Source organism: Scophthalmus maximus, chromosome 7 (assembly GCF_022379125.1).
Source record: "Scophthalmus maximus strain ysfricsl-2021 chromosome 7, ASM2237912v1, whole genome shotgun sequence".
NCBI lineage: Eukaryota > Metazoa > Chordata > Actinopteri > Pleuronectiformes > Scophthalmidae > Scophthalmus > Scophthalmus maximus.
This window is the reverse complement of record NC_061521.1, coordinates 4,083,311-4,095,600: the sequence shown is the minus strand read 5'-3', so window position 1 is coordinate 4,095,600 and position 12,290 is coordinate 4,083,311. Positions and strand designations below refer to the sequence as shown.

At 42.4% G+C, this 12,290-nt stretch overlaps 1 protein-coding gene across 1 annotated transcript in view; it reads right to left on the bottom strand.

Annotated features, from left to right (window-relative positions):
• The window catches only part of LOC118315856 (metabotropic glutamate receptor 8), a 120,564-nt gene that overhangs the window by 67,350 nt on the left and 40,924 nt on the right, over positions 1-12,290 (bottom strand). Inside the window, exon 3 of the mRNA XM_035643487.2 lies at positions 1,049-1,265. Coding sequence (XP_035499380.1) covers positions 1,049-1,265 — 217 coding nt within the window. The remainder of the gene's footprint in view (positions 1-1,048; positions 1,266-12,290) is intronic.

Here is a 12,290-nt window from a genome sequence, read left to right as displayed (position 1 = left end):
TTGTGTAGCCTAGGAATTTTGCATATGCTATATTTTGGGTGTGGGCGTCGAACATTCAGCGCTCGCATGGTATATAACATGAATCAGCGCCTATTCTCATACAAATGCCTGCTGCTGAGGGTTAGGGGCATTTTGAATAAGCCCTTTAAATTTTGTTTTTCATCCCCACCTCCACTCAATACGGTCTATCACTTTGACAAGTGACAAAACCCACTTAAAAATTTTTTGGGGGGATTTTTGAGAGGTCAGGCACAAAAAAGAATCTATTGATTACACAGAAGAAGTGTTTGCATACATCCCTACCTCAGCTTTCGACACCACCACCCTTCGCTTATGCCTACAGTGCAGTTTCTTTTCCAACAGCTGGCTCTGACCATACAACTGAGGTTTCACTGTCCGATGAACCACAGTTGTAGAGGGAATGCAACAAGTGCTGTAAAATTTGAAACGTAAATTCATGTGACACTTTTCTCGGCTGTTGACTTTGTACAATTAAGTGTCAGTGAGCGGAAGGAGGGAAACTGGATATTGTTAAAGAACTGACAACATGCACTTCTCGGCTCATGGGTTTGGGTTGATCATTGCTTCGTGCATCAACATTAGAGAGAATGGTAGGGTCTGCAGCTGCCAATCACAGCCTCTGATTCATCTACCACACGCACGCAAACACACACACACACACACACACACACACACACACACACAGTGCATCAGCCAAACTGACCTCCAACAAATATTATGGCTGATGAGTTTCAACATGCCACTTACAATCAAATAAATGTTGGAGCATGTCTGGGCGCGATCAGTGAGAGCTGGTGTGATTACCTCACAGTGACCAGCCGAGGGGAAGATGGCATCAACTTCTTCAGTAATTACATCAAGAGTCAGTGACACAACTTCTTGTTCTGTTCTCTGAACAGCACACAGCGAACTGGAGCGACCCAAAACTCAACAACCAGCAGCTTAAATAAACCCAGAGTTCCAAGGCCAAACCAACGCTCAGATGTCATTTTTAACTTCGGGTCGAGCACACCTCAAGGTTGCCTACCTGACTCCCTGGAGATCTGGACAAAGGCCTCCACGCCGCTCTCGCCGTAGTTCCCCTCCGAGGCGAGCGTGGACACGTAGTTCCAGCCCATCGCCGTCACGATGTCCAGCATGGCCTGAGCCTGGTAGGAGTCTGGGGGGACCACGCGGGAGAAGAAGTCGTAGCGGGTGTTGTCGCTGAGCTCTGGAGCCGTAGAAGCGTAGCTGATCTGAGGAATCTGTGGAGAGAGGCAGGGGTTAACTAGTCTCAAACAAATTGAATACCAGATATACTGCTACAGCAGTCGTGCAGTATGTACAATAGCTAAAAAGGCTACATAGATAAAGTTCTGCCAATAACAGCTTAGAGACTCTGGGGTTATGACACCAGGAGGTTCAGTTCCACCACTTAAGGCCCAGCAATAAACCAACACAGAGTCCCGGAATATTTCCACTGCGGTGAGCCAGCGAGCTTCTGTTCCTGTAACACGTCGGCACGCACGGTGAACCTGCCCTGTCATGTAGTGCCCCTTCTACGTTGCCCTGGAAAGCAAAGAATTAACAATTCAAAGCGTGTCTCTGTCATAAATGATTCAAAAGATAGTAGTGCAGCGTTGCTACACTTGTCTCTGGAGGGTTAAACCAGCCTGTGGTGCCGTTAAGTCTCATTCAGGGCAATTGGCAGTGCAGAAGTAACACAAAGTTACTCAAACACACTTCAGCAAAGTCCTAACCTGATTTATTCTCAATAAAATTGGTAACTACAGCAACATCGGAGCTATGACGAATTTTCCAGGCTGTGATTCCAGATACTACCTCGTTGCAGATTTATCAGCAGTATTGTACTTGTCAGCCTTCATGTAACAAGAAATCCCAGAACAAGTCAAATTATAGATTTAGAGATTTAGATTAGATTTGAAATATCAGTGCAAGAAGTGTCGAGTTACATTGGCAGCAGATAAGAGTAACAGAAAAAACTGGCAAGGTAGAGCTGTGACTGAACCGACTGAGTGGGGAGTATTGGTCTGAAAGTGTGTCATGAACACTACGTATTGTTGCAAATGGGTGCACGATCCTCAAATCTTAGCCAATTCTAAAAATGTGGAGGACCGCAGACATAATGAAGGTTTGACCGTAAGAATGCACCAACCAGGCGACCCAGGGCAACGCGCTGTACTTAACCATTTACACTAAACAACTTCAGAGTGCTGTTGCCAGGGACGTGGGAGCTCACGCAAACTGGCGCGGTCAAATGTGACTTCAGACCAAAGCAAGCATGGAGGCGGAGTGTCGTCGTCAGCTGGTTGCACTTAAAAATAAGAGAAAACAAACTGTCGTTTTTTACATTTTGTGTTAATTAAAAAATAGTTTTGAGTTTGAAATATAGTTTTGCTGTTGGACTGAAACAGAGCTGGTGCGAGCTACTGCTACAAGCTCACAGAATTGGTATTTGTGCACAGGTGGCGGGGAGAGTGAAACCTTTGGTCGAGAAAGACCTTCTTCTTCCTGGTGTTTCAAGCCTAAAATCAGGGAGAGTTGGAACCGGTCCATAACTTTATGATTATGTCTGTAAACCGTTCACACTTAGGGATCATTTGGGCAGATAATCGGTTCAGACCAGCCTCTAATCAGACTCTAATCAAAATCCTGTGCTGCGGGGCCAGCATTACTAAAAGTAATTTCTCTGAGATTGCAAGGAAAGACTATAGAGAGAGAGAGAGAAAAAAAAATTCCATCCTTTAAAAGATCCTTTTCAGAATTCTTTGGCATTATTTCAATTCCAATTTGTCCTTCCCGGATCTATTTTATCCGAAGCTCGCCGAATTACAAAGCAAACTACTATATTGAGACAGAAAGACGATAAACTGTGTTTTCTGCTGGACTTTTATATGTCTCTGTATCCCACAGCATATTTGTTGAGATTTGGACCAATAAAGTTTGAACCTTAAATCCTGACCTTCCCCGGCCTCCTGTCTTTCAGTTTCTTGTTGGAGCGGAGTTAGGCAGCTCTGCTGTGTGAATTAAGGAGGCGAATCAGGGCATAGATCCTGCAGCAGACGGGCCGACAGGCCCGGCGGGGACGGATAATGGTCCTTTATAGAAGGATTGAAGGGCTGATTGATTTCACTTCAGTCGGGGCCTGAGGTGTTGGGCCGCGTGCCACCAGATGCCTCATCAGGATTCACAGAGGAGGAGGAGGAGGGAGGAAGACGGATGGGCCGGGGGCCTGACAGCAATACAAATGTCACTCGGCCTGGCTCGCTCAGTGACAAGCAGCAAATTAAAGGACCTGTACTGTAAATACAAACCTGTCTGAGGGCCGACGCTCAGAGCGCTGCGGGTTTAACACGTCACGGAGGAGCCGAAGCTTATTTACCCCAGGGCCGAACACAAACAACACACCTGAGCCTCTGATGCTATACTGACTTGTTACACTTAAGACACTTTAAATGTTTCCTCAGCTGAAAAAAAAAGAGTGGTGTCAAGAACATCAAATTTTTAGCTCGAGGATACGATGACTTCCAAACAATAAAGAAAACATTTTAACAGAATATCTTGACATCACATACTTCAAACCTCAGCACCTACATGAAGAAATACTGTTTTTGCGTGGGGGCCAACACACACACACACACACACACACACACACACAAACTAAAACAATCTTTTCAACAAAGACAATCATCTAGCTTTAGATTTCTAGGAAACTTTGCCAATATGGAAGATTTTAAATGGATAAATTAGAGGGGTAAATAGCGAAATAACTTTAGTTTCAATGTTTTTTTCTGGACTCTAATAATGACATACTTATTCCCAAAAAAGGAAATACAATATGTGTTAGTTTGATTGTTCTTACTTACAAACATCACTTCAGATAAACCTGGATCAACATATTTGGCAGAAACAGAAATCACGCATCTTATTTGGAGACAGATTAAAATAAGTCTCCCACACCATGATTCCAAACCCTGCGCCTTGTCAGATATTAGGTTTTGATGTGACCATTGAGAGTGATCACAACCGAAATCATGGAGAGTGATGGAAGTGTGACACACACACACACACACACACACACACACACACACAGAAACAGTTAGGGCTGAAATAACTACAGCTGCATGAGAATATGAAAAGGACCGTCCATTAGCATTAATGATGCATTGTGGGCTGAATAAACAGCGGCATCACATATTGATGCTCAGTCAGCTGCTGCTCCATTAAAAACACATCAGCTCGTCCTGTTCACACACTCTGCCTCTGCATTTAAAGGACCATACCGCTGTTTTTAAATGTTTTATCATATTTAATGTTGGTCATGCTCATTCTCGTACAACTCGTCCGACCTTTTCCTGGGGGCTCCAGCCCAAGTGGACGCAGCTGGACAACCTCCACACAACCCCACCATCTAACATTTTCCTTTTCAGATATTTTCTTTGAAGATTTTCTGGATATTTGGTTAAAAATTGCACATTTGGGTGGAAACAGTGGAAGAAAGAGGTTTGACTTTTATAAAGTCCATTTAGTTCTGAAGCAAACTAGAACCCTTAGGGATTTTGAAAGGTTACATGCACAACTAATTTTTTCAGACCTGTTTTAAATTTTTTTTTATTTGTTGCTGTGTTTTCCTATCTGTTGTTGTGATTTGCACTTCAGGTCCACTGTAGAGTGAGCTTCTGAAAGAAGTGAAGGAGTTAAAACGATCTCAAGGTTTTTGTGAGGGGGAGATTCTTTGACAGATAAAACTCATCATTTTCTCTTCAGGCTGACAGTTAGTTGACTGGGATGATTTGGACAGTGATCAACAGGGATGTGAAAGTGTTACCATTACAAATGCTAAAACATGAGCAGAAAAATAACCAGTACAGTCCTTTAAAAATCTTTTTGGGTTTGTATCGCACATTGAAGCATCAAAACCGACCAAACAACATCGAGACTCCTGTTTGGCTTTGGGAGCGAGCTTTATGGGTGAGAAAACTGAAATCAAATTATGGCAGTAATGATAATAATCACAATTATAAGTGATGTGGTTTGTGAAATGAGCAGCTTGCTGTAGTCACACAGAGTTCCAAATGTGTTTTTAAAGAAATCGCAGATACTCTGCCGGTGGTTTTCCGAAGGAGTCAGTCGCTGTCACGACTGGAGGACTGCAATATTAATTAGGAGCCTAATTGGAAACCCTGCTGATCAGCTCGTGGCACAGCGGTGCAATCACCATCTCAAACCACGGAAACACCGTGAGGTAGTAGTGAGGGCATGTGACGGGTGATTTTATTCTCTCTTTTTCTTTTCTTCCATTCGCTGGTTGTACTGTTATACAGGAATGAATAATCATAATCTTCAAAAGGAATTTAAAGCTACACCTACTAAACTTCTCTCAAATCAAGGCCTGTTTTGTTCTCTTTTGTTCTTCAAGACTTAACAGTCGAGGACAAGAACCCACTGTTAATCCACCTGACAGTGAACCTACGCCTCTCTTTTACCCTTTGATACATCTTTGTATTTGAAAATAATTCCATCTAAAGTCTGACTAAAGCTAAAACCTGTGAGTCTGTATAGGTTTAACTAAGGCAAACTAGAAGGGATGTAACTAACGATTATTTTCATTATGGATTAATCTGCCGATTATTTTCTCGATCAATCGATTAGTTGTTTGGTCCATAAAATGTCATAAAGTGGTGAAAAATGACGATCGTATTTCCCCAAACCCCAAGATGATGTTTTGTTTTGTCCACACGCAAAACATATTTAGTTTTCTGTCATAGAGGAGCAAAGAAAACAGAAAATATTCCCATTTAAGAAGCTGAAGCTTTTTTTCCCCCGTAAAAACTACTTTATGAATTAAAAAAGTTGGCGATTATTTTTGGTTGTCGATTACCAATCAATGAAGCAATTAACTCTTGCAGCTCCGCAAACCCGCACGTTTAAACAGCAAGGCAATTCAAAGAGCTTTACATAAGAGAGATTTATTTCTTTACACTGCTGATTATTTGACTGTTTGGAGCCGTGCCAAAAAGTCTGACAGACTGCTCCGATCGATCAGTGATTGACTGAACCAGTTCAGCGTTCCAAAAATATTTTATTTTCACTACATGTTTTTTATCGGTTGCTTAAAAAATAGTAGAATGATCAGTGATACATACTCAAACAGAGGCTGTATATCATGTTTTATCTCTATGAAGACAAAAACATAAAGTGAGGTGGGGAAACTCTGTTGCTCGGCGACCTGTGTGTGTGTGTGTGTGTGTGTGTGTGGACATTTACGTCTGAGGACACGCTTGCTGTTTGCTGCCGTCTCTGGGTGTTTCCTATGGCAAGTGATTGATGCTCGTCATCCCACGACAGCCTCAAGCTTTCTGCCCGACTGAGCGATGAAAGAAGAAATCCATCTGAGGTGACAGCACACGTCCATCATCCTTCACTCTGCGCTCTCATTTTCTTTTTTAAAGTAAAGGCTCTATTTACTGTCACCGCTCTCTTTTCCTGGACGACAAACGGCTTGGGCCTCGGGGGGGGATTCCTACACGACTCCTGCAGTTGCTGCTCCGTTTCTCCTTAATGTGTCTGCCTCGCAGTGATCAACTTGAATTTGGGATGAAGTCAGAATGACTCACTGCTCTGCTGAAAAGAAACCTCGACAACCTGCCCGTTTCGGGTTTTAATTAAATGCCTAAATACCTCAAGCTAAAGGAGACATGGCATTCACGCTTTTGCTTTTCCAACAATTCTCTTAAAAAGGAGTTTATTTTGTACTGATCCCCTTTAGAGACTCTGAAGAGTTGTGAAGCCCTCAAGCCCCTCCATCATTCCTCTCTAAACATCATGTATCCTGTCGATAATTCATGCATCGTGTAAAATGGAATATTCCACACAGAGTCAATCAACAAGACATGACTCTTATTCATCATCCCCTCACAGGAAGAAGTCAGTTCCAACTGGCCTGAAGAGAGTCATATTGGTGCTGCCTTTTGAATTTGCCTTAAGTCACCACAATAATAGGAGTTGAAAAACGTTCATTGATATCAATGAAAAAGCTTAAAAGGGGGGGGGGGGGGTTTGCAGAAAATGTAGCTTCATGTTGATTCTGTCACAACCCGCCACATTAGAAATATTAAATTTAACTTGGATTGCACTTTTAACGCTTCATAAAAAACAAGCGGCATTCATACACATTTGATTTTTTTATTTCATACTTGCCAGGGACAAAATTTGATCCACTGTTACAGTGTATTTGCCAACATGACAATACAGAAATAACCAATTCTGCCCACTGCAATGGAGACTTTTATGGTTTACATCTATTTTGTTCACTGGGACCCAAAGTTGAACAAGAAAGCCAAATGGAAATCAGACTGATAATTTTTCGTACTTGTCTGACATTTCACAGATTAAGCTATTAATCAAGAAAATAATCAGCAGATTAAAATATAATGAAAATAGAAATTTAAATAATCTTTATTTGGACAGATCACAAAGTCAGATGATCCAACTATCCATATTAAATGTATGCACATTTAAATATTTTTGCATATCCTGTGTAACGTATACACATTAAAACATTTGATAATAATTATTACTTTAGGAATACACAGTTTCTTATGAACTCCAGACATTAGCTCACATGTAATGATGTGATTTTAATACTAACTCAAATTACATGCACACATCAACTGAGTCAGCAGCACTGTTTGTGAATTTATGACCAAATTAATATATAATTAGCCCAACCAGAGGAGGAATACATTGATTTATTGACCCTGGTTTAATGAGTCCAACTTCCTTTCACTCTGATTCAGTTTCATTTGAGTATTAAAAGATTAGACGGTTCCCACAAGTAAGACAAATTATAAACTCGACTGTAAACACATTTACATGCTGTGAATTTGCAGGTGGTGGGCTCCTAAAGAAAACAAACCTGCACCATTCATAACAAATAACTCCATGGTATATAATTATATGCAAGGCATGAGAAGCGGAGGTCCATTAATCCTTTATGTAATGGAACATTGCAGTCACATACGAGTGTGCTGCTCGAATGAAATGGCAACGTTTTAAAATCTTCAGCTTCATGTGACCGGGACATGATGAGGTTTTTTCCAAATCCAACACTGTCAGCTGTCCCGATTGGCTGAGACAACAGACTACAACCTTTTCTGTTGATTTGAAAAAGAATGTCTGAAGCTCTGTAAAAGATCCCTAAGCAGTCTGACAGGAAACTCATCAAGAGAAAAACAACGCACACCCGTGACGTTCACCTGGGTCACACGTCTCTGACGGTGTCTTCTTCTGAAAGCTCAGAGGAGGGAACAAGGTGAACTGAAGTTCAGCGTGTGATTAGACAGAAGCCGAAACAAGAACTGATCCTCTGTCAGCAACAGAGAAGAAAAAAAAAACTCGTGTTTGTTTGAGTTTTTTTCTTCTGAAGTATCTCACGCTGAACTGAGGGACCTGCATGTCCCTGAACTGTGTCAGACAACACTGTTGCTCAGCGGTGTCTGCAGCAACCCCCCCCCCCCCCCCCCCCCCCCCCCCCCCCCCCCACACACACACACACACATACATACACACACACGAGATGGGGGGTTAAGGCCGAGTTTTAAAAAAGTGGGTTCAGGATCTCTTGTTGAGGTTTAGATCAGCAACTGTGAGCTTGGGAGATAAAGCTTGGTAGAATTTTGATAAATGTATCTATAAACTGAGGTTTTTGTCAGGATTTTGTCACCAGCACCACCTCCCCTTTCCCTGTGTCTGTTTTTTTCTGTGTATATGTCTTGTGGTTATGTATGGTTGTGTGTGTGTGTGTGCGCGTGTGTAGTTCCTCCCCGTTGAACTCATCGTAATCAGACCCGAACAGCATAGAGACATGGACCTCGCTGGGACACGTAACGAGTAGTGTTGATCGACAGCCACTAAACTTTAAACAAATGTATCTTTCTCTTGTGGTTTGTAGGGGTGGGCAAAACAAATCCATTCATGTAAAAATTGCGATTCTCACCGTGCGCACTTCGCAATTTCCTTCGCAAAAGGAGCTTCAGTGCTTCCTTTCCCATCTCCTTTAGCATAGGGTAGACTGGACCTTCCTATGCGAAAGTATAGGAGATATAGACCTCCCACAATTCATTGCAGCAACGATATTTAACGTGACGTGCCATGCACGAACGTAAACGATTAAATCCGAAGTAGAAGAAGAATAAGTAGGACAGTATTACTATGACCCAGAAGAGACGCACGTCAACATGTAAGTTACTGTTACATATGAATCATTTACATCTGATGTCACATGGTGGTAATACACACTGAAACATGCTGATGGAGCCGCTGCGTTTTTTGTAGTCCCTCTTTGGAAATTTGTAGCTTCACCACAGTAGACGCACGTCAATAACATCCTCCGTCGCTTGATGACATAGTATAGTGAAAGTCTTGCTCCCATCATACGCCTTCACCCGGAGTTGAAAGAGAAGCAGCGGGGACCAACACCAGCAGCCGACCAACCCACGCTGCACTACTATAGAAAACCCTTTTAAGGACCTGCGCGCCTACAGCATAGTCGAGAATGAAGGATTTAGATTTATGATCCAGACAATTTTTGTTTTTGTGAAGCATGAATGAATTACATTTGGTCATAGATTTGCCTTTTTGTGTTTACATTATTGCAATCAGTTGATAACTTTTTCAAAAACTGAATTACGTATATAATCTTACGCTTTCGTGCCATCATTTGCCACACCGCCTTTATTAGCTCATAGAGGACTGGAGTAGATGTACTAATTCAAAAATCGTTATGAACCGAGATTCAATCTTGAATCGTAAATCGATTCTGAATCGAATCCTGGCCCCAAGAATCAGAATCGCATCGAATTGTGAGACACCCAAAGATTCCCATCCCTAGTGCTTTGTGAAACTCCGAACTAACCCCACGTTATCTCTCCTGCCCGCAGAGATCCAGGACTGGATTCTGCCGACACCAACTCATGCCACAGACCGCCGCCCATCAGCTGGCTTTCCTCCTGTGGTGCCTCACTCCACACCACGTCCGTCTCCCTGTCCGAGGAACCATCAGGATGTCGGCACAGCAGCCCTCATCCCCCTGCCCGCCTCTGCCCAATATTGAATAAACCGGTTACTCCTTTTTGCGCCTCAATCCGTGTCTGCCTGCTTGGTCCAAAACGCACCACCGACCCGAACAGATTTCTAAATTTAATGTGAGGAAGATTAAGAGTCTACAACAAATGTCCCACATTGACATTTAAAACAGTTTTAGAAGCAAAACCATGTGTTGAGATCAAGTTTTACACAAGTGATTTACAAAGAAGAGAGGTACACGTATCAACAACATGTCGCACAGTATATGTTTGGCAATTAAATTTGCTGCCTTCACAGTTGTGGAACAATGAAAACCTCCTTTTCCCTGGTTGGACTGAACAGCACCAATTACCGAACATTGTTTACTTCATGCATCCATGTAACTGTGAGTGCCCATGGGGATCCCAGTGTCAGATACGCATTCATCTTGTTGTGTCTGTACAGAAGTCTGTGCATTTGCTATTCATAAAAATGCATATAAATATATATTGTGAACAGAAACACGTTCGCTCTTCATGCTCATTAGGGTAATTTCACGTCTCAGAAATATTCCCCTTTTGCACAAACTGTCTAATGTGCAGCAAGAAAGAGCAGAAAATCAACTACATCAGGAGTTCATATAAAAACATCAATCTCTGTCTCCGAGAAAAAACACTGACTCATCTACTGGTAATTCGTGACAGCGGAAAAGTCGCTCAGATGGCAGAGAAATCAGAGAACCACGCTAAGGTAATGTTTTGAATGAAGAATTCATTCAACGACTTTCAAGCGATTTCACCGACGTAGACAAATTTCCATTGTCGGTATAAAATCGTGAGAGTTTTGCTCGAGTTGAGTCGCGCTCCCGTCATCTCCATTGTTTGGTGTAAGGTGGTGATCTGAGCTGTTTGAAGTCGGTTTTCTTATCTTGACGTTCCGATACAATCAACCGCGTTTGATATTATCGTAGGTTTTTAGTCTTCGCTCACAAAGATAGTGACGTGAACATTGTCTACAATCAATAGGTGAGCTCTTTCCAGAACAAAAACAGGAAGCAGAAAAGTGTGTATGGGTCGGGGAGTACATGCTGCAACATCGCATGGAGACTCAGCTGAAGCCTCGAAACGCTTGCACGGTTGCATGAACGGGGACAGCGCAGGGGACAGAGCGACCAGGTAAGTTTCGAAACCGCGTCGTTCAAGGCTTCACCGGAGTCTCCATGCGAAGTTGTAGCATGTATTCCCGTCATCTCCACATTCTGTTAGGAAAAGGTGTCCTAGTGTGTGCAATGGTTTGTACTTCTCTGCGTCTTCTCTTTTTCTTGTTGGCTTATATTTTTCTGTACAAACCATCGCCCCTGACTTTGTTGTCAGGGGCGATGGTTGTTAACTCGTTTTTTCGTCATCCGTAGTTTTGAATGCATATTTCACACGGGAGTTATGGGTGATGGCGCTGTTGTGTTTTCGTTATATTAAGAAAGATAAGGCCAGATAGAAAAACGAGTTTTGGTTTCTTTAAATCATAGAGTATTCCAGATTGTGCTCCCATTAGATGTTTTTGCTTTATTGCCTCCCATGACTCCTTCTCTTTTAATTCAATTGATTTTTACTTGTATAACACCAAATCAAAACATACATTGTCTCAAGGCACTTTACATGGTGAGGTCGAGACCTAACAATAATACAGCAAAAAAAAACAACAGTTCCCACAATGAGCAGCACTTGGCGACTGTGGAGGAGAAAAAACTCCCTGTTAACAGGAAGAAATGTCTGACGGAACCAGGCTCAGTTGTGGGCGGAACATCTGCCTCCATCGGTTGGGGTAACCGTTTTAGCTGTGTTTTTACACATAAATGGCTGATTGCCTTTATTCCACCAAAGCTTTTGTTACTTCTACCCTCCTCTTACCCCTAGACCAACCTGAAAAAAAAAGGTTCAGGAAAAAGGTGTTATTATTATTATTATTGAAGAAGTCAAGGCATGTTGGCTCTGAACTGAACTGACACCGACATCGACCATGGACCACAGTTGATTTGTCTCCAGAACCAAACCACACACCAGACTTGGGATGTGAACCCAAGTCCCCAGCGTCAAAGTCCTGAACTGTTACATTACATCCACCCTGACCTCCCATCTTAGCCCTACATCACACACACACAAGCGTGGCACGTCTTTCACGAGATAAAACTTTGCTTCTGAACAGAG